A 27,461-nucleotide genomic window follows, 5' to 3' on the forward strand; every position below is an offset into this window, starting at 1 on the left:
CAGATGTAGTGATGGCTGGGAGGAAGAGATTTTGAACTAATATGAACAACTGGGAATATGACAACTACTGGAGGAGTTTTGGGAATTAAACAAAATGATTTGGTTTAATCATGTTTTATTCTAAGTACCACTGAGTTATCCAGGAAAAGATATTTAGCAGATAACTGGAAATATAAATCATGAATCAGAAGAGGTCAGGGCAGTACATATGAGTTTGGAAGTAACCAGAATGGTTCAAGGAAAGGCTGAAGCCTTATGAGTAGGTAAGATCAGGAAAAGAGGATACACTAAAAAAAAAAAAAAAAAAAAAAAAGGTAAGGTGGAAACCTGGGGAAAACCTATAGATAAGTAAGAAAGAAGTAAGAAGGAGTGGGTGTCTGTCAAATACTGCAGGGAGGAATACAGAGAAGCAAGGGTAACTGCTGGCTGAGCAGCCAGTTCAGACTGGAGGAAGAACGCAGAATGCGGTGGGATGAAGGGTGAGCAGGAAGAACGGCAGTGAGACAAGGCAGAAAGCAGCAGAAGCCTCATGAGGATGCAGAGGCAAAAGAAAAATGCTTACAGAAACGTGAGCATATTTAAGGGCTGGTGCGAAAGAGCCAGTGAAGACGAAGAAACAAAAAACAGAGTAAGGTCTTAGAGGAGGTAAACAAGGTTGGGATGAATAGCATAAGAAGCAGGTGAACTGGTCAGCCCTGGAATGGAGTAGGACAGTTCTTCCCCAAACAGCAGAGGTTAAGATGGAGAGAGGCATCGAGGGTGGGGCACTGGACGGATAAGACCAGGCCAGATGTAAGGAATTTCACATTAAGAGAAATACGTAATGGTTGATAATGGAGTAAATGGATAGGTGCATACATACTATGAACTAATTTAGTGTTAAATATAAAATTTCAGCTTCAAATGACTGGATAAGTCAGTGTTCTGCAAGTAGGAAAAGACAAGGCACTCCACTGAGGTAGAAAATCCATGGAGGGCAAAAACCTATCAATTTTATTTATTTTTTTTCTCATTCCTTTTGAAGTTCTATTTTTGTCTGTACATAATGTCTTAGTACAAACGTAGTACGTTAGCACAGTGATACACGCACACTGTACGTGTAGAAGTACATGGTAGGAAGGGAAACATTTTACTAACAGAAGTACACAATTTTAAAAGTTCGGAACCACAAAGTTAACTTACATGTACTATACAATCTTTACTCATGTTTTCTTTTTAATTACAGATGAATTGATCAGCCTTCTCCTCTCCAACACTCCTGAAGGATACCACTTACTCCCCTGGTGAAAGCAGGGAAAGGAGACTTGCCTTCTAAGGCATATATGAAAACCAAGGTGGGTAAGCAGCAGGCTTAGGTTTGGGGGAGAAAGGTGATTCTCGAAATGCCCCCACTAGCAACAACCAGTGTGTCAGAGACTAATATACCCGACTTGACTTGACTGGATATGTTTCACTTTTGCGACTTTTGGACAAGGCATGGTTTATTTTCTGTGGCTGTTAACATGTAATTATGTGTGAAAATCTAAGGATATTAAATTGGGAGTTTGAGATTTGCAGATACTAAATAATATATATATATATATATATATATATATATATATAATAGATAAACAATAAGTTTATACTGTATAGCACAGGGAACTATATTCAATATCTTGTAGTATCTTATGGTTAAAAAGAATATGAAAATGAATATATGTATGTTCGTATATGACTGAAGTACTGTGCTGTACACCAGAAATTGACACAACATTGTAAACTGATTATACTTCAACAAAAGTATTTTAAAAAACTAAGGATATAAGTTCTCATCTAAAATGGGTCTTATGAGACAAATGTAATAAAACTGGAACACTACTGTGGCAGACCCTGTTGTTGCTTACTCAATATCTATTTTTTTCCTTCTTTCCTGACATCACCCTAATATTGTTCAGGTAGACAGTGCACCCAAATGCACACTGTATCTCTCAACCCCTTGAAGCTAGGAGTGATCAAGTGATCCAGTTATGACCAATGAAGCCTGAACAGAAGTGTGCTGGGGACTTCTGGGGTAAGTTTTGCTTTTCTGACATAGACATGGCTTCTCCTTCCACATCACTCCTTTTTTTCTTAATTTTTTTTGCCTGGAATGCAGATAGAATCCTGGAAGTAGGGCAGCCATCTTGTGACCCTGAGGATGACTGGCACATGCTAATGAGGGCAGCACATGAAACAAAAAGGTGGGCAGGCATTATATAGGAAGACACTCTGGAGCTACTCCAGCTGCTCTTAACTGCTGATCTTTTACCAGATTGACAAAGTACTATTACTAGGCAGCTTTAAACCACCTAATTACATGGGATCAGATGACATGATAGTTTAACGTAGGACAAGATTCTATTTGTTCTACATGTAACTGTAATGCATATACTTTTACTATATGTAATCTCATTTCACAGACTCCTAGAATCCAACTCGATCCATTTTCTAGGTAAGAGAAATGGACAGGTAGTCTAACCATTGTGTAATTCAAGTTTCCTTATGAAGTGAGAAAAATGGCACTTACCTTGCCAGCTAGTTTTAATGAGTAAATGAAACAACACAACTTAGTATAGTGCTTAATGCATAGTAGATACTCAAAACCTACATACATAATAGGGATATATCATAATTAATTTAAGCAATTCCCCATCAATTTGAATTTGCAAATGTTTCCTATTACAAACAATGCCTACTTAATACCCTTGGATAGATCTATTTCTTCAGCACAAGCCCCAGTATTTCCTCAAGCTTGATACGCTAAAAATGAAACAGCTAAGTTGAAGAGTATGAATACTTAGCATTTTGATAGATCTTGGCAAACTACCCTAAAACAGGGGGTGCCAACTTGAAGTCCCACAAACAATATACAAGAAAGAATACACGTTTTTCTGTATCTTCCTTGTCAGATATTAAAATTATCTAAAAATTTTGCAAATCTGATGGATGAAATGATTATTTCCCTGTCTACTATTGGTGTTGGATATATTATGGCTACTGGCCATTTACATTTTCTTTTCTTGTAAATAAACTATTCTTCTCAACCTTCCTCCACTTTTATATTAGAGTCCTTTTTATTGATTGCAAGAGTTCTTTATATATTCTAGTTACTAAACTTCTGTCTGCTAAATATGCTGTAATATTATCTCACCATCTCTTACCTGTTATGGTATCTATTTTTTCTTCTTTGTAGAGAAGTGCAAAATTTTTAATAGTCAAACCTGTCCATTTTTCTCTGTATCTTTCTGGATACTGTGTCTTGCTTTACTGTTACCCCCAAAGAGTATGAAAATATTTGTCTATATTATTTCTAAACACTTTCATATTTTATGATTAAATCATAAATCCATTTAGAATTTATTTTGGAATAATCTATGGGAGGAGGGTATGTTCCTCACACCATTTACTGAATGGTCTGTTCTTTCCCACTGATTTGAAATGTCACCTTTATGATAAACAAAATTTCTGAATTTCTAAATTGTTTTGTTTCACTGATTCCTGTGCCAATAGCCAATTACACTGAGTAAAAATACTCCTGTGACTTTAAAGAATATTTTGAAGTTATTACTAAAAAAGGCTTTTTTCATCCTCTTTTTCAGTTGAACTTTAGAAATCTGTCAAATTCCTTGAAAAGGTCTACTGGAATTTAGCCTAGAATCACACTGAATTCCAAGATTAATTTGAGGGACAGTACTATCTCCCATTTGGGAACAGAGTATACTTATTATTTTATTTATATCTTCTTTTTATGGCCCTCAGGAAAGTCTCAGGTTTTTAAACAATTTTCCATATAGGTATCATATATTTCTTGTTAATTTATTCCTTTTGTTGTTCTTGTAAATAGAATTTCATTCATAATATTTTATATAGAAATGTTAATGATTTTTATATAAGGATTTGTACCACCTTCCTAAACTCATTAGTTTGAATAAAAGATTTTCTGTTGATTCCAAGACACTGTGGATTGATAATTACACATTGAATAAATATGATAATTTTGCATCCTTCTTTCTAAAATTAGTACCTCTATTTTTACTTGTCTTTCTGAATTGGCTAGAACTTCCATTAAAATGTGAAATGGTAACAACAAAAATATAAAGTGAATCTGTTAGAACTACTAGAAGAAAGAAACATTTCTGTGATGGAAGACTTTAAGATCATGATTATAACTCAGATTTGAATAAATAAGTTCTAAAACAAACAAACAAAAATGTGAAATAGTGTTCAAATAGGGTAACTAGGTTTTCCTTTTCTCAAAGGAGAATGCTTCTAATATTCACGTGATGACGGGTAACTTATATGTCTGATAATACACACACATGTATATTTAATTTTTTATTCTTAATTTTTCTGTGCCATTCTCTTTTAGGTGGGGTTCTTATAAACAGTATATGTTGAATTGTGTTTTTACATGTTCAGTGTAAGCGGAATTTACCTTACTAACATGAATTCTGATAACCAGTAATTGTGGCCACCTTCCAGTCATCTTATTTTGTTTTCTATTTACCATGCTTTTTTCTTCTCCTGCTTTGTTAAACTGGTCAAGTTTCAAGCGTTCCTTTGCTTCTTCCCTCTAGTCATTTGGAGGTCATAATATATCATACTTTCTAATTCAGAGTTTAGCTTTAACATTTTGAACCGTACTTAAACTTCTTTTTGCCATCAGTCAATCCTCTTGTCAAACATGACAAGAACACCATCATTCCTCCTCACACATGTCCATGTTAAGATTTTGATTCCAGGTTATTAAAATTTACTTTTTACATTAGGTGTGGACAAGTGTTTTTACACACTGATGGACTTCACAGGTACAATTCTTTAATTTTTTGCTCTGTTTTTCTCCATCTCAGATTAAACTTTATTTTTAAAACTATAGTATATCTTTGAGTAATCCTTTTCAGAAAGGGCCTGTGGGTGGTAAATTGATGGAATCTCTGCTTGTGTGAAAAATGTCTATTTGGCTTCCTCAAAATTTTAAAGGTCATGTTCCTTGCCTTCTGGCCACCAGAACTGGTGACAGTATTGATGAGAAATCTGATTCCATTCACATTCTTGCTCATTTTTAGGTAAGCTGCTGTTTTTCTCTACTTTGGAAGATACTGGAGTGGTTATTTTCCTTACCAAAAATTCTATCCGGATGTGGTCTTTTTGATGGTCATTCATATTCATCCTGTTTGGCCTCTGATGGGTCCATTCGATCTGAAGGCTTACACTTTTCCTTTGCTTGGGAAAATTTTTTCCTATAATTTATTTCTTTAATTATTTCTTCTCTTCGTTCTCTCTTTTCTTTCCTTCTAGATCTCCCATTAGATAAATTGATTTTTTTAACTTTTCTTTCATATTGTCCATCTCTGCCTTTTTGCCCTCTATTCTAGTCAATTTCAGCGACTCCCTCTTATGGAACACTAAGTCAGTATTCAGCTCTGTCCAACCTATCATCCATCTACTGAACTTTTTTTTGGCATTAGGTTTTTAGACCTCCAAGAATACATTTAAAACTGTCTGATTATTCCATCTCGAAGTAAGCAATATATTATTGCTTTACAGATGTAGTATTCTCTTGAATCAGATATTAGTTGTAATTTATAGCTATCTCTTCTCTTTCTCAAATTGTTGCTCCCTTCATGATCAGTGAGTCTTTGTAGTCATTTTGAGCTTTCCCTTTCAAACTGATGCTTTCTGTCAAAAGTCTGGTCATCCTAAACTGTCCATTTTATTTATAACGAAGGGTTAGATTTAACTGATACACACAACAAGTTCTGCTCCCTATCAGCTATGAGACTTTAGACAGGTTTTATTCCTGTGCTTTAGTTTACTCACCTCTAAAATGGGATAATAATAGTACCCACCTCATAGGAATGTTTTGAGAATTAAGTAAATTACACACAATGCAAGTGTTTAGAACAGTGCCTGGCTCACAGCAATTGCTTGATACATGTTAGTGAGTAGTATTTCTATTGCTCTCCTCTCCCTGATGGGCTACCTGGAGCTTAAGTGGGTGAGACATGACTGGTTACACAGTCATGAAGCTGGAAGGCAGGCAGGCAATGGCCTTATCTTTCCACCAAAAGACATAAGACTGGCTTTAAACCTAGTAGACCACTTGAGAATATTACTCTCTCGGACAGAACTGCATTTCATCTCTTCTCTGACCATCTGGCCTCCTTCCTTCAAACTCACCTCTGCTGTTCCCTTAGGCCCCCACATTCTCATCAGAAGTCCTTACCAGACAAGTGCTTGTTCACTTTCTTCACAGGGAAATTCTTAGGTCTCTGACTAAACGCGTATGCTGCCTGTGGCCAGGGGCAAGGCTGGGGAGGTGGGGCTGGAAGAAGGCCTTTAATTCCCAGAGACTGTCTTACCCTGACTTTTCTTTGTACTTGTTCACTCAGTGTTTGATATTCTGCCAGATTTGTTCTTACCACTGTAGTAGTTTTCCCCCATGAGTGTTTTGCTCTGTGGTTTTTATTTTCTCTGTTATTGTTTATTTGTTCCCATTTGCTTTCTAACTGCCAATAATTCTTCACAATTTCTGGTCAGCTAATGGCACTCTTTCCCTTTTGGTGCTCATTCTCTATTAAAGAATGTATTTTCTGTCTTTTTAATGGATTTGGAGCAAAAAGAGGGGTGGATGCTAGTGCTTAGCCCTTCCACCTGAGCCAAGATGTACTATTTTTCATACTAGTTAATACATTAATATCTGCTAATTGCAAGGATGAGACCTATTTATGTACAGCATCTACTTTTAGAGAGAAACATTTATGTATATGATACACATTTTCAATCTCAATACATTTAATCAAGGACTTAATCGGATGACCATTTAAAATGCAAAGCAAAAAAAAGAGACATTAATACTTATCAAGTATCCATATAACTATATAGTTATATATAATAGTTTTATCTATCTATATATATGTATCATATAACTATAATGATACAGAAAATTCATCTAGAAGCTAAAGTAGGATCATTTTATTCTTGTCCCTTTTTTTTTTTAAATAAACAGAAGTATACCTGGAAGGCTCACAGTCCATGTTCTCAGCACTTCTGAAGGCTTCTTATCAAACATGCTCTTATTACCCATGATTTTATGTATTGATTTGTATTAATGTATTTTGAGGAAAAAATTCAATATCAGCCATTCTTGCTTTTTTTCCCTTCTTATTGAACTACTAAGACTAATACGGCACATCACTAAGCAAAAAGTGCTACTTACTATGCAAAAGGCACAGTCAGTGATTGGCATCTAAGACCAATTGATCTACCCATTACCACTATCTCCCTACCCCCACGAGCACTACTATGAAGCTATTGATTTCAACAGTGTCGATCGGTTTCCATTTTCTGATTTTGGGCAGGCCAATTAAGAAAGTGAGTAATTGTGATTACACTGCTTCAGGATCAATTACATTTGATGCAAGACAAAGTGTTCTTTTTGGAACACACACAAAAATAATTTTTGATCTAGTGTGCTTATGTGTTTAATAGAAATCTAAAATAAATTACTAATTTATGCCTTCACAACAGAAAAACATATTAATGCAAATACTTGTAATAGCTAAGGATATTTTCTATCTAAAATAAATTCATCATTTTCCTAAAATGTTTAAGAGAAATTGAGAAAAAATTATTCATATGCACTTTCCATAAAGTGCTAAAAATCAAACACTACCTAAATATTTACCCCTAAAGGGATTTAGTTAATTGTGAAAGATGCATATCTTGTCTAAAGGACTAAAGAGAAAATCTTTGTAGTGAGAAAAATAAAACCCTACCTCATTACATATAAAGGGTTTTTGATATAAATTGAAAAGAAAAAATAATTTTTTTAGTTCTTACTTTCTCCGTAACTTAGTGCATAAGCTTTGTCATTGGGCTCACATTGTTGAAATCATTAAAATGAATGTACCTCTGGTGTTGGAGGCAAATCTATTTAGAGTGATGTTACTCATAGTCTTGTGCTCAGTAATATTGATCTGTGTTGTCTAATAGAAAAATAATAAACAATTACTAGGCAATGTTGGGAAAAGTAATCAGTTTTTATATATCACTAATATAGCAGACCTCCCAAAACATAAAGGTGATGATCTGCATAAAATCAATGTGTTATGCTACATTGCTTATATTCATCATTGCAGGTTCTCAGCAATAAATGGTTTAATATTAGGCCTGAATTACTGGTAAACTGAAAAGGCATATGAAAAAGAAAGGTTCACTATATTTAACCTATAAATTTACTTTAAAATGTCTATTTCCTAAACTTGGAGATTTTTATCATAACAAATTCTATTAGAAGCTAGCTAAAATTTAGATACATAAAATGTCTCAATTCTTTTTAAAATAAGAACAAAGCAACTGCAAATCAAAATAACAAATCATATTTTAGATTCATCAGAAATGTATAAAATATCATATAAAAACAGTAACAACGACAAAACCCAATCCTAGAAAACCTCTTTTGAATATTATTCACCTATGAAACCTCTGTCAACTAATACATGTTCTCTTTTGAATTTTATCAAAAGCAGTTTGTAAACTAAAAATAAAAAGGGAAAAATGTATGGGTTTTTGGTACTGACAGAATCAATAATTCTCCATTTAAGAGTCTCAAGACAACATATAAGATGTTTCAGAAGATATCTTCTCTAGGCTAGCCAATACTATTACTAAAGTTTTTGATTCCTCATGAATTTTCTCATAAATTTTCCAAAACCACAGAACTAAGACAAGCAAAAAAAATATTTAGCAGTAGCTTCTTTTTTTAACCAACAAACTATGAAGTTCAACCACATATGGCAGACAGTAATGACTAGCTGTGTAACAAATACTAAAAATACATATATTGTACACAATTTGTACAACTATTCCATAGCAGTCTAAACATTGCCCAAGAAAAGCACATTTGTGTCTGTTTTGTCTCTCGAAGAAAAAGCTGTTTAAAGCCTTGTTTTTGATCTGCTATCCTTTAAAGGTAATATGAAATACAGATGAACAATTGAACTTACCACAACTGGAAACTGGCAGTCTGAGTGGAATCACAAAAGTCAATACCCATTGAAACAGTAATGGATCCCTCAGGCTCAAGAGATTCTAGGAAATAAGATAATTTAGACATGAAAACACGGAGGATGTGAAAAACAGGCAAACCAAACATTGAAAATTTATGTAATGTTTGTAGTTTGGTTGAAATAGTCATATTTAATAGTCAAATTATTGTAAGAACAATTTTAAACTAAGAGTATTAAAGCAAATTATAAGGTAGAAGACTTGAAGAACACTTGAAGACTTTCTTTTTCATTTAATTCAACTTAATTCTGCATATACATCAATGAACATATTGTATCTATTTATTTCAGAAATATATCTCATCCTGAGAAATTTCATATTCCACAATATTGTGCTTACAGGCATTAAAAGGGAGAAGGTAGTAAATGTACTCCTGTTTGGAATAACTTTAATAGACTCTGAGTGCTTTTAAGAGATTATGTACACGAAACTATGGAATATTTAGTCTAGATATAAAAAATCAATTTTAAACGATGTTCTAAATTTCCACTGGAAAAAATTCAAAATTTAAAACATGCAAATTAAAGCAAAGCTGGTAGGAGAAATTAATTTGTTGTCCTCAGAATTAACCAAGACAACTAGCATTACAGGAACCAAAATGGTTAAGTCTAATTGCATTATTCAGTTACTCAAAGAAAATTCAGTAGCAGATTATCTTGCAAAAAACAAATAATAAAATGTCATTTTGTAGATTTGTAATTTCTAAAGCTTCATCTATCAACTAATCGAGTGTAGGAAATAACTGTTTCAACATACAATACTGGTGTTTTTCAGTTGAAATGATAAAACTCAAGACAAACAATAACACCATCTTATTCTGCTTATGGTTCCAAAGTCCAAGTGTAATGCTGTACATTAGAATAATGAGGGATCTCAAACATATACCTATTTAGTATAAATATTTATCTATATATATTCTATTTTAAAACAAAACCATTCACTTTTGGTTTCCCCTTTGCTTAAAGTCTTCGGTATAACTGGAGTTGTACTGTATAGCAGCTTTATATTTAGTTTTATCTCTTCTGCCTATGTATTATGATGTGGTTATATTTTAGCAAGCACACACTAATCCAGTAGACTGTGACTATCCTAGGGCTTGTTGGTTAAGTATGATTTGCCATTTAATGCTAACCATAACAGAAATGATGGTACAGGTAGGACAAAAGAATAATTCGATAAGTTTAAGATATTAAGAAGTATTTTTATGTCTCAAAGGCTCAATGAAGATTAGATATTACAAGAAGGTACTTGTCTGATGCTGATTTTAAAGTGTTACTGGTTTGCTTGCTTAGTTATTTAGTTGGTTTGCTGATTCCAGTTTGAATTTCATTTGTTTATAAACCTAATGTTTACCAAGGTGGTATGTAAGTACCAAAGACTTGCTACCTAATCTCTGGCAAATATGCTTTATTGTAAATAACTATGATAGTTTTCTTGCATTTCTCCTAAAGTTACACCTTATCATTCCACAGCTCTGTCAGTCTCGTTGCTCACGGCTATTCTTTAACGAATCCGTAACGCTTTCTTCTGTGCCGTAGATATACTGGGGTTTGGTCTTGTTTTGCCACACACTGGTGGCAAATGCTGTCATATCCAAAACATGCCAGTGTTCAGGATTGAGAGCTCTCTACATCGTGTGTCCTTGTATGTCATTTGACATAGTGACAGTTCTCAAGATGCCTTGTTGATAGCACTCTTTGACAGTTTGGTAACGCCCTCAGTCTTAAGATAACTGTGAGCTTGGTGTCATGCTAATTCTGGAGGACAGTTTGTGATCAGCGGCATGTTTGATTATATGATGCTTCAAGAACAAAGTGATCAGCACAAAACTATTCATATAACAGATTTTTATAATTTTTGAAGTGTTGGAAAGGAGAAGGCTGATCATTTCATCTGTAATTAAAAAGAAAACATGAGTAAAGATTGTATAGTACATGTAAGTTAACTTTGTGGTTCCGAACTTTTAAAATTGTGTACTTCTGTTAGTAAAATGTTTCCCTTCCTACCATGTACTTCCTACACGTACAGTGTGAGTGTCTCACTGTGCTAACGTACTACGTTTGTACTAAGACATTATGTACTACACCGGAAAGTTTACTCAGTCGGGTATCTGTATTTGGATACTGCTTCTGGATTACTGCTATTTACACGAGAGGGTGATAAAGAAATGGCTGAGAAACACTGGTTCTATTATATCACACCATTAATAATGAAAAATGAAATCACACAGGATGTCATTTACTTTGATGTGGGTCTCTAGGGAAAAGGGCACTTTAATCCTACTACTCTTGCAAGGAATCCAGTTTCATGCTAAAGGCAGGGCAAAATCCAGGTAAAAGTCATCTCATAGAGAAAAAGAGAACAAATCAGTAACAAATAAGAAACCTGCTGGACTCCTTAATATGCACATATGTGCTTATTAAATAAAACAAGTATCTTACTTCCCTTATTTCACAAAAACATTAAAATGCAGTATTTGTTCTCTGTTGCATTCTTAGGTCTTTTTGGAGGACTAGTTAAGGTTCATCACACTCTGTAACTCTACTGTTATCTGCTGATGAAAGAGACTAGGTGGTGTGACATACAAACATATACTGCAGGGAAAGAACTGTGTATTGAGGGTATTCAATAAATGCCAACAAAACGAAAGAAACATTACAGTCAAAACATCTGCCAAAGAAAAGAAAAGAAATGAAGAGGAAAAAAAAGAAGAGGAAAGGAAAGAAAAGAAAGCCGATTACAAGTACTGAGGCAATGGTATATATTCATATTTTATTTTGGTGTTAAGGCCATACTATGAAATTTATTATATTTATTTCTTCTATTCTACATAGGCCAACGAAAGGTCAACTCATCAACTCATTATGCCAGCTCAAAGAAATGTTAATACTGTTCTACTGTTTTAACCTTTGGATAACATTTTCAACCTTCAGACAATTCATATATCAGCTGCTTGACACTTTTTAAACTAAACTAATTTTTTAACTAGGTTAAAAAAAAAGCTGGATTTCAAGCAATAAAAAAGAACACAAATTGGGATATTCTTTAATACCTTAGCAATATATTAACTTCACAAAATAATTAAATAAAAATCAGGACACTCTGTATTCTTTAAATGGCATCTTAATTACCAAATCATTTTTATAAAGTGTATTAAGTGGTTTCTGAAATCAATTTACTTTACTTCTCTCTACTTTGGTTGCTTATAAAAGTCTACCATATTTCATCTATTAGGAATTGTTTTATTCCTTCGTGGAAAATATAATGCAAAGAATGACTTCCTTTACTGAATGACTCATGAAAACCTTGGGAAAGAATTCAACAGTGTCAAAGAGCTCAGATAAAGATAAAGAAAAACAGAAGTTATATAGTAGGAAATAATGAGTAAAGAAGGCACAGTTACCTGGTCAAAAGGCTTTGCTCACCTAAACTATTATAAAAAGGGACTACCTGGAGCTTTCTGATTGTAACATTTCAAGGATTCAATGACAGAAACCTTATATCACTTTTAATCGACATTTTGCCTGAAGCTTAGGACTGCCTCCACTTACACAAAACAGAAAGAACAGAGATAGACGGTCTAATTATTTCACTACTTTAAACTCAAGGTAAGCCATACTATTGTTACACTTAATGTTTTAAAGGTGTATTTTTGGTAAACACTTAAAACATGGAAGGGGATGACAGCTGGTGAGCCAGTGTGATGTGATGGGCACTGAGGTGGCCTGGAAAGCACCTGGAAAGCTGTGCTGCATGTAGGAATAAAGCACCTGGGTCACTGTAACCTTGTGCTTTATACATGAAGTGAGATTTCTGGATTTGTCCTTTAATGTCAAAAAATAATAATAATTTTTAAATGGTGGCAACAGATTAAAAAATATGATGTGTGAAAATACCAGCAACATTCTGTGGGCTCTTCTGCCTTTGATGTATGGAAAGGGAGACAAGCAGAATAGTATACACCCTCTCAGTCCCACTCCCTTCACTTGTCAGTCTACGGAATGTGATGGGAACAGGGAAGGAGAGAGATGGGAGGTGCTGTAGTCAAAAGGCAGACTAAAATCATGCAGGGCACGAAGCTGACCAGGAAGGGAGGCAGGGGGAAGGTGATGCGGAGAGGAGAACATGGAGGCAGTTTTGATTCTCCAGACCCATTCTTTCATCAGCACTGGTATTATCATTGCTTGCACCTGATTTGTTAAGGGCAAAGCAATATATTTACCTTGTATGATAAATTCGGTTTAAAAAGGAAAAACTCATATAAACTGAGTTTGCTAATAGCCGATATTCTACTTTACTTTTATTTCTTTATTTACTTTGGTTCTACTTTACTTTTAAAATGAACACATTTAATTATCAAATATAGTTAAAGTTTTAAGTGAGAATTAATATTTACCTATTGGATTAAAAACATGCATTTGCATGCCCGTTGGAAGTTTTTTTTCCCCTATGTGGATATTTTCTATCTTTTGATCAGTGGTATTATTCAATGTTATTTGCACGGAGACCATCTTATCACCAAAAATGCAAGGCTGTCTTGGAAAGAAATAATGAGCAGCTAGTCCTTTTCCACTCATCCGATGAAGCAGCACGTGAGTTTTCACTGGTACAAAGACAGGAGTACTGACCTATTGCACATTGGAACAAGAAAAAGAAAAATGAATTAGTGAATAGTTATTAATTCTCTTAAAAATATGTAAAAATTTATACCATTTAACTCCTTTTTTCCCTAAACTATTTTATAAACCACAATCACATATATTAGTAGCATATCATACACATAAATATGAAGTCAGAAATCATATAAAAATGAAAGTAAAAGTCTTTGAAACGGTATTAAAGTTCTGTACTCGGCAGGCATATATCAAAATATTTTGATAATCTAATAAGAGAATAATCTCACTTATATAAATATATTCTTTTTTAAAAGAGGTTATAAACTTTTTTGTTTTCTTCCCAGGTACACTATATTTGGACATTTTGCCAATTTTCTTATTAATTATAATTTGTCCATTGATTATCTTGGGCTTTCAAACTGTAAGATAGTATCATCTGCCGATAACGAACATCTTATACCTTCATTTCCAGTCCTGACTCCTTTAACTTTTTTTACCTTGTATTTCTTTCACTTTAACTTTCCTTTTTAAAGGTGGTTTCTTCCTTTGCTTTAATGAGTAAAAACATCTTCTCTACTTTGAGATCAGATAACTATTCACTTACATTTTCTTCTAGAGCTTTCATGGTTCTGATTTTTTTAATTCGTGAGGAACTGATTTAAGAACATTGACTCTATATTTAATTATTTTTCTCTGAATATTTATCAAATTGTCTGACTTAATAATTAGATTTTCCTCAATGATTTGTAAATGCACACATTCCAATTATTTATGTACCTGGAGATATTTTGGAATCTTGATTGAGCTGTTAAACCAATACCACATTGTTTCATTTCTTACAGCCCTGCAGTATGATTTGACTGTTTGGTAAAACAAAGCGTCCCATCCCTCATTCCTCCACCACCCCCTGACCTCTCAAAATTTTCCTGGTTAACCATCTGTTTATCCTTCCACTGAGTTTTAGACTCATTGTTAAATTCAATTGTAAGTGGAGTCAGAGGCAGCATATTAAGTAGAGAAACACAGTCTGTTCTAAAATCATATGGTGGCTATCTTTCCATTCAAAGTCCTGCATGTGGCTTGACCTGCCATGTGCAAGCTTCAAAAGAAAAAAAACATCAATTTATAATTAAATAGGCCTAATCAAGATTTTTTCCTCACAAGTGCCCTATCTCCAACTAGGTTTTCTATTATAATTGTGAGAGTACATATTAACCTATCAACATGTTCACTATGCCTCTGACACCTGATGATGTGAAAAACTTAATATTGGTAATTTAAGACTCATTAACAAAAGTCCCAGAGTTAAATATCATATATACAAAATGATAAACCTAGAGAGAGGCAAGTGTGGAGTTCCATGAGAAAAGCAGAGAGCAGGTGTCTGGACTGCAAGCAGCCAGGAATTAGCACTCGAAACATCACAGAAGGTTCTCAGAAGGTATGCCTGACGTCATTTAAGAGCAATCAACATGTCTTGGTTTATTGATTCTGTCAATCCAATCCCGAGACACGTGGTCCAAATATTTGGTTTTTCCTACTTTGCCTTAAAAGTCTGTACCTTTATTACAATAGTTAAAATGATGCTAAGGGATGTGCAAAGGAAGAAAAACAGGTAACTCCACTCAGTCTTTCCACACTCAGCCAAGTTCAAGGAGCACTCTCTAATGAAGTCAGTATCTAAAAAAGGTCCTCACTGACAATCCTCAAAGCTTATCTATGATAATGCACAGAGGTTAATGTTTTCTTCCATGATAAACAGGTCATAAATGGCACATTGTGGTAATAACATATGCTTTTTTTAACTACAGAAAGAAGCTGACTGAAAATGTTTGATTTTTTTTTTCACCTATTTTCTAAGTTCATACAAGTCATATTTAGTGAACTTCCTCCAATATCTAAACTACACTGGTGACATTTTGTTCAATAAAACCAGTAGGTTCCATAAATCATTTAACAATTTCCATATGTAATATAATTAATTCTGACAAGAAAGTGAGATTTTAGTTCAACATTTTGTACATCAGATTAGTTACCTATATTCCAGAAACACATATATGATCTGTGGCTGCTAATTTTCTAAGATGCTAAATACTGTAAATGGCTTCTCTGCTTTCACATTTTATAAATAACAATAATTTTATTAAATGTTAAAAAAAAAACAGGTAAAAGGTAAATTAATTATAGAATGGCCTAGATTTGGGCTGTGAAAATGAGGATTTGAGTTAAGAAAAAAGGTAGATACTGAACAAGTTTGAACAAAACACATCATCTTGGGAAGGGGTCAGCAAACCATAGCCCACAATGCAAATTTGATCTGCTGTCTGTTTTATAAAATTTTATTGAAACACAGTCATTGTCATTCATTGATATTTTGTGGATGGTTGCTTTCTTGTTCTACAGTGGAAGAGCTGAGTAGTTCCAATGCCTAACATATTTGTTATCTGGACCCTTTACAGAAAATGTTTGCTGAACCTTGATCTAAGGGCACAAGTGCTATATCCTTCTTTCTCCCCTCCCCTTCTCTTGCTGGGGAACAGGTCTCTACAGATCTCTCACATTTCTGCACATCTTCTGAGCAAAGGCATTAACAACTTTGCTCTTGAAAATCTCTTCAAGGATGTAGAGAGCAAACAGTCTTTGGAAACAGGTGAGTGCCTCTCTCCTGGCAGAATGGTTGGACAGGTTTGCCAAAAGACCCTTATAAAAGATTGGGATCTTCCATGCTAAGGACCCGCTCCTCTAAAGCAACACACTGCATGTGCAGTCATTACCTGGCCTTCATCATGTCACCCTGGGAAAACTGGGGCTCAGAGAAGTGGTGCGAATGACATTACTCTGGCTACCGTTATTGCTGTAATAAACCGTCCTTTGTCTTTGACACAGGAGTCTTGTGTCCATGAAACTGTCTCAGGCTGACATGTTAGACTGCAAGTCAGTTAACATCTCATTCCCTTCATAGTTCTTAACACCCATTTTTTAGGTCACTCAACAATTCCCACATCCACTTACTCCAAATAGCTAAATTAACACTTAGTAGGACTATCATATAGCTGTGCAGTGGCAACTGAGCTAAAAATCCAGCTTACATTCAGGGGTGCCTTTTTGGAATCTGTATAATGGCACCACCTGGGCTAGTGCACTTTGCTAATGAGAATACTACTTTACATGGTAGCAGCTACTTTTTTCTTTTTAATTTAAAGTTGATGTTATAACCTAGTTAACTGTTTCTATGAGTTTATGATTTATCATCATGTGTTCTGACAGGTGACAACAAAGTAAGTTTTATAACACTGAGGAGTAAGAATTCAGTGTTTCAGGGTTGCCTTTAACTGGTTCAAGACTAAGTGCTGATCTTTTGAAGGAGCGAGTTTCTCCCCAGTGTTTCACCCTGCAGTGGATAGGTATGAGACTGTCTGCTCAAGACATCCTACCATCTTCTGGGAACCTTCACACATTCAGTTCTTGATGGAGCTGGCAGGATTCTCATGCCACCTCATGACCTGGCCATAGTTACCTGGTTCAGGAATGGACACCCAGCCCAATGAGTCCCTTTCCTAGGATATCTGGATTTGGGACTTGGGAAGTTGAGCTAGTCTCTCTCAAGTGGCTAAAATTCTGAGATTCAAAACCTGGGGGGAGGGTATAGCCCAAGTAGTAGATCTCATGCTTAACATGCAAGATGTTCTGGGTTCAATCCCCACCACCTCCATTTAAAAAATAGTTAAATAAATAAACCTAATCACCAGCCCCGCAACCTCTAATGTCTGTGGCCACATTTCTCGACCAACTGCTCAGCAAGAAATAAAGCAAAGCACAGGTGAGACACAGAGAGTCCTGTCAGTATCTTTGGTTTGGACGGTTCTTGAAGCTGACACATTCCTACCATTCCTGAAGCTTGGTTTTCTGTGAAATACTCTAACATTCCCTCCTGAAACTTCCCTTTTTTTTTTTTTTTGCTTAAGCTAATTCAGATTGGGTTTCTACCATTTAACTTCCCCACTCAAATACTGATCAGGATTAGTCAGATTTCAGGACACTAATGGGAAGAATTGAGGAATAAAGTCGCAATGGGACAATGTGCTTTCTCACTCCTTTTCTTAAAGCCTTAGTAGACATGTAAAGGTGAGACTCAGGGATGGCCTCTGATTAGATTGAACCTACCAATTCTATAGGTCAAAAGAGATGAACTAGAGCAAAGGAAATAAAAGTAAAAATAAACAAATGGGACCTAATTAAACTTAAAAGAATTTCCACAGCAAAGGAAACCATCGACAAAATGAAAGAAAACCTACTGAATGGGAAAAATATTTGCAAATGACATGACCAATAAGAGTTTAACATCCAAAATATATAAACAGCTCATACAACTCAACATCAAAAACAAAAACAAAAACAACCCCCCCAAACCAAAAACCCAAACAACCCAATTAAAAAATGGGCAGAAGATCTGAATAGACATTTTTTCAAAGAAGACATACAGATGGCTAACAGGCACATGAAAAGATGTTCAACATCATTAATTATCAACAAAATGCAAATTAAAACCACAATGAGGTATCATCTCACACCGGTCAGAATGGCTATCATCAAAAAACCCATAGATAACAACTACTGAGGATGTGGAGAAAAGGGAACCCTTGTATGCTGTTGGTGGGAATGTAAATTGGTGCAGCCACTGTGGAATACAGTATAATGTTTCTCAAAAAACTAAAAATAGAACTATCATATCGCCCAGCAATTCCACTCTGGGTATATATATCCAAAAAACTCAAAACACTAGTTCAAAAAAATATATACACTTCAATGTTCATAGCAGCATTATTTATAACTGCCAAGATATGGAAGCAACCTAAGTGTCCATCAACAGATGAATGGATAAGGAAGACGTGATATATGTACATAATGGAATATTACTTAGCCATAAAATGAATGAAATTTTGCTATTTGCAACAACATGGATGGACTTGGAGGGTATCATGCTACGTGAACTAAGTCAGACAGAGAAAGACAAATACTGCATGATATCACTTATATGTAGAATCTAAAAAATAAACTAGTGAGTATTACAAAAGAAGCAGACTCACAGAGAGAACAAACAAATGGTTAGTAAGTGGTTAGTAACTAGTAAGGAGAGGGAAGGGTGAAGGGGAAAGATGGGGGTAGGGGATTATTAAGAAGTAGAAACGACTATGTGTGAAATAAATAAGCTACAAGGATATACTGTATAACACAGGCAATATAGCCAACATTTTACAGTAACTATAAATGGAGTATAACCATTAAAAATTATGAATCACTATGTTGCTGATCTGAAACATGTAATACTGTACATCAATTATACCTCAAAAAATAGAATAAAGAGAGGGAAAAGAAAAAGAGTGGAATAAGCAATTCTTATGGTTCAGCCTAAGAGTTTGCTTTGGTTCAAGGCTACTTAGTCCTACTTGCCTTGATGTGGCCATGCTGCTCACCGGAGTCCTATATTGAGGTTAGAGAGTAAAACTGCTAATAATAAAGTGTCACTCTGCCTGCCTTTGTTCTCTGACTTCTGTATCTCTCATGGGTATCTTGGGGACAAAGGTGATCTTGTCTGAGAATTAGGTATTCCAGAGCTCCCTGTCCAGTAAGATCACCACTATTTCAAATACAAAGTAACTACCAATCATTAACTTATTAATTCACTCTCTCAAACTAACATTTATGAGTTAGCTGTGCCAACCACTGTATTAAGGACTGTGATTCAGAGACAAAAACAGGACCCTGTTCCTCAAAGAGTTTACTGTTTAGCTGGGGAGAACTAAGGAAATCAGCCAGTGTGATAAAGGCCAGGACAGAGACTGGCTTAGGAGACCAAGAGGACACAAAAGTCCCAGCTGGCACCTGAGGGGGAGGCCAGGGGAGGAACCCACAGTCACCTGAGTGAACTCAGTAAAATCTGACCACTTCCCATTGCCTCTAGTGTTACATCCTGGTCTGAGCATGCCCATCTCCCATCTGGATTATTCCTCCAGCCTTCTAACTGGTCTCCTTGCTTCTACTCCTGCACCCTACGGAGCACACACTGAACACAGCAGCCAGCATGTAGCAGTCAGTTCAAGTTACATCACGTCACTCGGTTCAAAACCCTCCAATGGCTCCCAATTCCACGGAGTAAAAGCTGAAACTACTTATAAAGGCCTCTAAGGCCCCATATGGCCTGGCCCTGTCATGTTTTTTTGGCTTCATTTCCTATTACTTTTGAACCCATGACTCACTCCACCCCAGGCCCCCCACCATCCTTGCTGCTCCTTGTACACACCAGCAAACCTCCCACCCAGGCCCTCGGCCCAGGTTCCCTCTTCCTGGAATGCACTTTCTCCAAATGCACGGCTCTCCGCTCAATGTTACTTTCTTAATGAGGTTTAACCTATTTGCATCTTTTCCTTCCGATTCCCCTTTTCCTTTTTCCATAGCTACTTAATACCTTCTCTAACACAACATATATAATTTGCTTGTTTATTAGGTTTATTATCTGTCTCTCCAATTATTTCCCACTTTTATGTTCAATTTACAAAACACAACTTCACCCATTTTCAGAATTCAAAGCATAGTTTTACTATTTTAAATGATTATAGAGATTTGCAGATAATGTACCACTAGTGTTGGTCATAATTATACTTTATTGGATGCTGAGTGCTCAATTACAACACTTTTCCTAAAAATATTAGTCTTACAAGGAGCATCCTGTGGCGATAAGGGGAGGTTATCAATATTAATATTTATTGGTTTTAGAAGATGACTTGACTAGAAATTTTCTATTACATAGCATTTTACACAAATGAAAAAATACCACATTTCTTAAAGGCACACATAAAGAACAACTTAATAAGTGGAAGGACTTCTATGATACAAACACTAATTCTTAAAATATCTAGTTTTAGGTAAAAGCATTATTTCCCATTAAATATTAAAATTTGTATAAACAGGATAGTATGAAAGGCAATATTCAAAAACATTAGTCTTGATTTAATTATTTACCTACTTATGTTCAAAGAATTAAAAATCTAGCTGCATTATAAACAAATGACATGCGTTATCCTCACTACAATTCCTGAGGAGGTAATTAGTTCACGAACTGCAATAACTCTAAAATAAAAAGCCTCCTCCTAGAGTTAACAGAACAAAAAGCGTCAAGTAACAATGAGATAACCCTCTACAAATCTTTACACAGCATATGTTTAAATAATAAAAGCTGTTTGTGTACCTTTAGATGGTTTATGAAAATAACCAATCAATTCTGCAGACACAACATTATTTCTAAAGGAAATCTATGTGACTCATGATGCCTGTAGATACACAGAGACAAACCACACATATTTTATCAGTTTATTACAGTAAGCAAATAAGCGTGGAATGAGAGTGCACATAACTGTCTACTTAGCGCTTACTGAAACATTTATAAGAGCTGTTATCTCCCTAATAACAGACAGACAGCGTGCAATTTTAGAGAGGAGAAAAGCTTCATATTTTTTAACACTTCACTAAAAAGTAACTGAAGAGTGTAAAATGAAAAATACTCTGTGCAGTTAGCTGGTAATGGACCATATTATCAACTCAAGTTAGATTTATAGGATACAAACTAGTCACTAATAGTTATTTTATGACATAGCATGTCTGCTTTTTTTTGAGATTATTAAGATTAAAGTTGTAAAACTTCTTTTAAACATAGCTGTTCAGAATGATTGAATTATAAAATTTAAATGAGAATTGAAAAATAAAACATGGAGTATCAAGTAAGGGCCTAAGAATCAACCTTGTTCAACGTGTGCGCTCCTATTTCAGAGATGACACTTGCATGTAAAGCTTTATGGAAACAATGTTTTCCAGTCTTTTCTGCTTTAATCCACATTAAGCTGCTTAATCATTTTTAACTATTATTCAATCTATTCTGGTTTTGGACTTCAAAAACACGAGGTTCTGCAGTATATAAACTGCTCTCTTTGTATCCAGTTGTGTTTGTCTTCTTTTACAGCACTTATCTATTTAGATACACGATCTATAAAAATGACCAGAAAATAGCCATAAACAGAGATACAGTTTCAGCTTGAACACTAGCACTTTTTAAACCAGTGTATAACTCAGCTGAGAAGAACTATAATGCAGAAAGCTACTGTACTGTCTTATTTACCCAGTAAACTGTAGAAAGTGAACCTATTTTACCTTTTGTCCATAGTATTGAGTCTAGTACTGGGTATAGGATTTTAAAAAAGCAAAGGGCAAATGTGCTTAACTGTTAGCTAGAACTATAAACACAGACTCAAAGAAATATATTTTAGTCTTCCATCATATGTTACTTTAAATAAAAGGTTTATAATTCTAAGGATAACATTTCCTCCTTATATATCTTCATTCAGGTATTCTAGAAAGTAATGGTCAATTCCTCATATTTTATTTTAGTAATCAGTATATACTACGAAAAACACGAGACTCTTTTCACCTCTTATTTTGGTAATAATCAATATATAGTATTAAGTATATTTGCAGAAAGATCTGAGTATGTTATCAACAGTTAATGAGACTCTTATTTCATTCATGGTGTTAAGCAGGTGCCAGCAAACTCCATCTGTGGACCAAATCCAGTCCACTGCCTGTTTTTGCACAGTCTGCGAGCTAAGAATAGTTTTTACATTTTTTAAATGGTTGGAAAAAAAAAAAAGGAAAAACATTTTTGTGACACTAAAATTATATGAAATTCTAATTCAATGTCCACAAATAGAGGTTTACTGGTGCACACGCACCTTATTCACTGCTATACTGCCTCTGGCTGCTTGACTACATTGGCAGAGCTGAGTGGCTGTGGTCTGCAAAGCTGAAAATATTTACTACTTGGCCCTTTATGAAAAGTTTGCTGACCCCTGTATAGGATGTATTCAATTTCCATTGATGCTGAGATGAGGAGGAAATTACTTTATAATAACATCCTGTTCTTTCCCCTCCCCAAAGGTAAATCTATAAGCCTCCCTGTCAATACATTACTTTTTACAAATCTGAAAACCACAGTGATGTTTATACCCTTTTATTTACCACTTTTATGGAAAAAATAGTTCCAGAACTATGGATACAGATATGCTATACTATTCTTAGATAACTTCTACTATTCTTTTTTATATTTCTTTTCTGACTTTTGGTTTAAGAGTGCTAATAATAACAAAACAATCTGGTTTCCAAAGTGTTTAGCAGAAAGGTTCCCATAACTGCTTACAACGAATTTCATCAGAACCAGAACATTTCACATAAGCACAAACCAGTTACGTGTTGTGTTATTTGATAGATGTTATAGTCACTTGATCTTAGTAGTTCTACTGCTTTCTCACTGATAATATCAATGACATAACATTAAAAAGAAAATGTTAGTGTTCTCTTCCACTGCATCCAAGCTCAGAATCTTGGCATTATCTTTTTTTTTGATGGGGGTAGGAGGCAATTAGGTTTATATATTTATTTTTAGAGGAGATGCTGGGGATTGAACCCAGAACCTCGTGCATGCTAAGCATGTGCTCTACACTTTGAGCTATACTCTTCCCCCTTGGCATTATCTTTGACATCCTTATTTCTCTCCAACAATTACTTGAGAAGTTTGATGTCTCTTGTATTCATTTTCTTCTGTTCTGTCATCTACCACAAGTTTAGTTCAGGTGATCAATGAGACTTAAAACATTTAAAATTTTTTAAAGTTTAAAACTGCAAAAGAACTGCATGTTTATTGAAAACAATTTCAAACAGTATAGAAATATAAGTAAAATCCCCTGTTTCAACCATAATTAACAATTTGGTGTCCCTTCCAATCTCTTCCTCCTCTCTTCCTTCTGCTTGCCCATTCAAATCAGCTTCCCTGTCTTTAGATTCCATCCACTCCAATCCATACCACAAGATCCTGTAAAAACAATTCTCTTAAAGTATAATGCCATTATATGCTCAGAAAGGCATGGTGGAAAGTGTTGGGCTTTGAAGCCAGACCGAAGAGCTGAAACTCTGGTTCTGCAACTTACTAACCCTATGGCACTAAATAAGTTATACTCTAGGGACCTCAATTTTCACATCTATGAAATGGGAAAACCGTCACCTATCTTTTGGGGTTGTTGTAAATCTAGGCTAAACATAAAAGAAAATCTGGAGTGAAGGGCGTGAGGAATTAGACAGGCACAAGTAAGGGAGGAAGAAATGATTTCAGAGTTGAAATAAAAGAGTGTGTGGCTGAAATTTAGTACAGGTCAAAGTTACCTGAACTGAACAGCTCAAGAGTCTGTGAGGTTACATATTACACAGGTCGCTAATATGCACAGGGAGATCTCCCAGGATGACGGTGGGTTAAAGAGATTATGTGGAAGATGCCAAGATCTTCACTGAATGTGGGTAAGTGATTAAGAGGTCCAAGATGAGAATGACAAGGAAAGGAGGAGTGTATAGCAAGATGGAATGGGCTTCATAAGAGGAAGGAGTGTGAGGACGAAAAGGGAATGGCCTAGATGCAACATTTGGAAGCTCACACAAGCCATCTTGCTGGTAATAATAATTTAGTCAAAGATAGAATTCCAGAGCATTCTGAATGAGGTCAAGCTGAGCATATCTCCTAGAAGACAGCAAAATCCAAAGGGAGATTTTCAGAGAAAAGCCAGGCTATATAATAGTACTTAGTAAAAGGATGTGAGGGAAATTGGTAGCCGTTCCACACATTTCACAGATGGGGCCACGGCATCTAAAATCCGGCCAAGCTGCTCGCACTCAAATGAGCTGTAACTTAGGGGACAGAGGGATGTGGTTCTCATCTAGATAAAGTCCTAGAGGAAGGAAAAGAAGTATGTCTCAGTTGACATACAAATTGGAAAGGCAGTTTTATTACCACTATTTTAATTTTAAGTAACAGCTCTCTCCAGGGATCCTTTCTTTGAATCTGACAAAGAAGAAAGGGATTCTTTTTCCATCATAGGTGCCAGCCAAACCAACTGGAAGTTGTTGAGGAATTCCCGAAAGAGGACCAGTTTGGGGAAATGGGTCCTCTGAGAGCACAGAGGTCGCACACATAAACACACATATATTTATATATGTGTTTTTCCAATCTGTACATAAAAACCTTGAGTTCTTCAGTGCAGAGGCAGGGTTGGGGAGAAGACCATGATTTACCACACAGGAACCTTTAGGTCTTTGGAGCCCATGCCTATGGCAGCAAAGCCTCTGATAACCCAGCTTTCTTTTCAGTCAAGTCACCTGAGTATAAATTTTTCTGGATCAAGACCTAGGTTTAGGGTCTAGGTGCTTGTACCCTGTACTGGTCCACATGTTCTCAGGCTCTTTCTATGTTCGTCATATGAAACATTTCTCTTCAGAAGCAAGAAAGGCTATGGCTTCCTGTCAGACAGAGTTAATGTTGGCAGTGGTAAGAGAGAAAACACTAAACTTTAAGTTAGAAGATCTTCAAGTTATTGATGAGAAGAAAATCATTTAACTTCTCTGAGCTTGAATTTGTAAAATAAAGGGTAATACTATCTAATTTATAGGATTATTTTGTAAGGAATCAGCCTGCATATGAAAGTGTTTTGTAGATGAAAGTACTCTTCTTTAATTATCATAAAGACCATGTTTACTAGCACAAGGGAAAAACAGTGGCAGAACCAAGACTAGAATTTTAACATTTTTAAGTGTCATTTCTGTCAAGTAGCAATCTCTAATTCCTTTTTCAATGAACAAAAAAGTATTCCTTATGATGAAGGAAAAGAAAGGTCAGTCAGGCAAGCAGGTGAGGAGATTTTTTTCCCTCTCCTTCAGAGAATTACAGGCAGTGGGAAGAACAAGCATTTATTATTTTTTTCAAAGATTAATAAGTGAGGAAATTTTTTAATATGATCTTAATTATGAATCAGTATCCTTAGTCAACAGAATAACTTTCCAAATCAAATCAATAAAATGAGATTAGATCTTTAAGATATCAGTAATTTAATAAACTAGAAATCTGAAAGTGGATTTCAAGTGATAATTTCATAAACACACATCATTTATGATGCGATGAGGAATCTCAAGGTAAGTCTGAACGCCATAATGTCATAGGAAGACTACAGGGATTTTATACGTACTTCATCAGGATTACAGTATTAATAAGACTTCTACCTTCAGTACTGAAACTACAGAATCCCACTTTTATACTAATTATAAGGAATTAACGCTTGGTGTTTGGACATGCTGAAGAGAGCAAGGAAGAATAGCACTAAAATTTTTTTTTAAAGTAACAAAGGTAAAGGGGCAGCCAGATGGGGTGCAGACCATGTCAGGAGCCCTGGGTTATGGTGTCAACTCAGCCATATATTAGTAGGGAGAACTCATCTAAACTACAACCTCACTTAGCTTCCTTTTTTGTCTTCTGCAAAATGGGGCTAATTATACACATCCTGTCTGTTTCACTGAGTTGTTTTGAGGATAAAATGAGACTGTATATGTGAAATTGATTTTTCAACTGTTCAATAAACGCCACTATTGGGATTATTAGTAAATTGTGTTTTCAGTCAATGTCAAAATGCCAACCTGTCAGATAACATAGGGTCCTGAGGTTAAAAGTACATATCAAAAAGCTGAATCACCATTGGAGAAGGGCTTTTAAAACAATATTGCTGTATTTACTGATAGTACCATCCAAAGGCCTTTAAAAAAGTAATCCCTTCCCCCATGTCCTTTTTTTTCTCTCTCTGATAGTTGTGGGTGAAGAGGACTGTTTTCTAAAAGGTTTCTAAATGATGTTGATGTTAAAAAATATAGTATCACCATTTAACAGCCTTTTAAAGAGCAGTCTCTAGCATGGTCTTTGTTAACCACTGAGGGAGGAAGGGACTATTTTTTCAAAGGCTTTTAGAGGATGTTGTTAAAAGAATATATAGTGACATCATTTAAAAGCCTTTTAAATAATAGTTCTCCTTCCTTTCCAATTGTAATGTCCTTGGCTTTCATTTATTTTGTACTACAAGCCGAAAATGGACATGCCAACATATTATTGGCTATGGCAGGCATTTGTTGGATGGAGAATGATGCATTGCTTTAAAAAAAAGGTTGATGTCCAGAAATAAATCCAACTCTTCAAGAACATGGGACCAGTTCTATCGCCCACCCACCTTCTTATTGAGTTGTGGTACTCCTTGCTTGTTTCCTCTAAGAGTTTACTGAAGAAGATACCATGCAAACAGGAAAGGAGTCATAACTAAGTCATTCCAAGATTTCCAGCGCATTAATGTAATCCTACCACCCACTGCTACTTGAGTTAACTCTCCATCCAACTTACGGCAAAATCGAACATTAACTCCTATTCTGCTGTTCTACTAAATTATTTCTGCCCACTGTTCCTCTAATTTTAGACTCTGCTCCACTAGGAGACAGCAGTGGATGCTTAGGGTTCCTCTCCATACTTAGCTCCCAGGGAAAGGATCCTAAAATTAAGTCAACAATTTCTTTCAAAGCACAAAGTCCGATAGCCAGCAAGCTTTGATATAGGTTAGCTTTGATTATCTTTCACAAAACATACTGAAGAAAAAAGAATTAGCCCCAGGGGTACAATCATACAATAGGAAACAATTTTCCATTTCCTTTTGTGTTAGGTCTTTTCAAAACAGTGTCATTTCATTTCAAGAACAGGAATTCCTAGATCTACAACACTTTGAAGAAAAAAATAAACCTTTCTGTTTACAAGAGACCGTAAGATGTGCCTCAAAACTGTAACCGTGGCTTACTTCTTAAATT

The 27,461-nt window shown here is 35.3% G+C and overlaps 1 protein-coding gene across 1 annotated transcript in view; it reads right to left on the reverse strand.

Moving 5' to 3' along the window:
• Positions 1 to 27,461, reverse strand: part of AP3B1 (adaptor related protein complex 3 subunit beta 1) — a 220,652-nt gene that overhangs the window by 20,035 nt on the left and 173,156 nt on the right. The window contains exons 23-24 of the mRNA XM_074360087.1: positions 13,484 to 13,715; positions 9,027 to 9,111 (exon numbers count right to left, since the gene is read on the reverse strand). Of these exons, the coding sequence (XP_074216188.1) occupies positions 9,027 to 9,111; positions 13,484 to 13,715 (317 nt within the window). The remainder of the gene's footprint in view (positions 1 to 9,026; positions 9,112 to 13,483; positions 13,716 to 27,461) is intronic.

This window comes from Camelus bactrianus, chromosome 3 (genome assembly GCF_048773025.1).
Source record: "Camelus bactrianus isolate YW-2024 breed Bactrian camel chromosome 3, ASM4877302v1, whole genome shotgun sequence".
NCBI lineage: Eukaryota > Metazoa > Chordata > Mammalia > Artiodactyla > Camelidae > Camelus > Camelus bactrianus.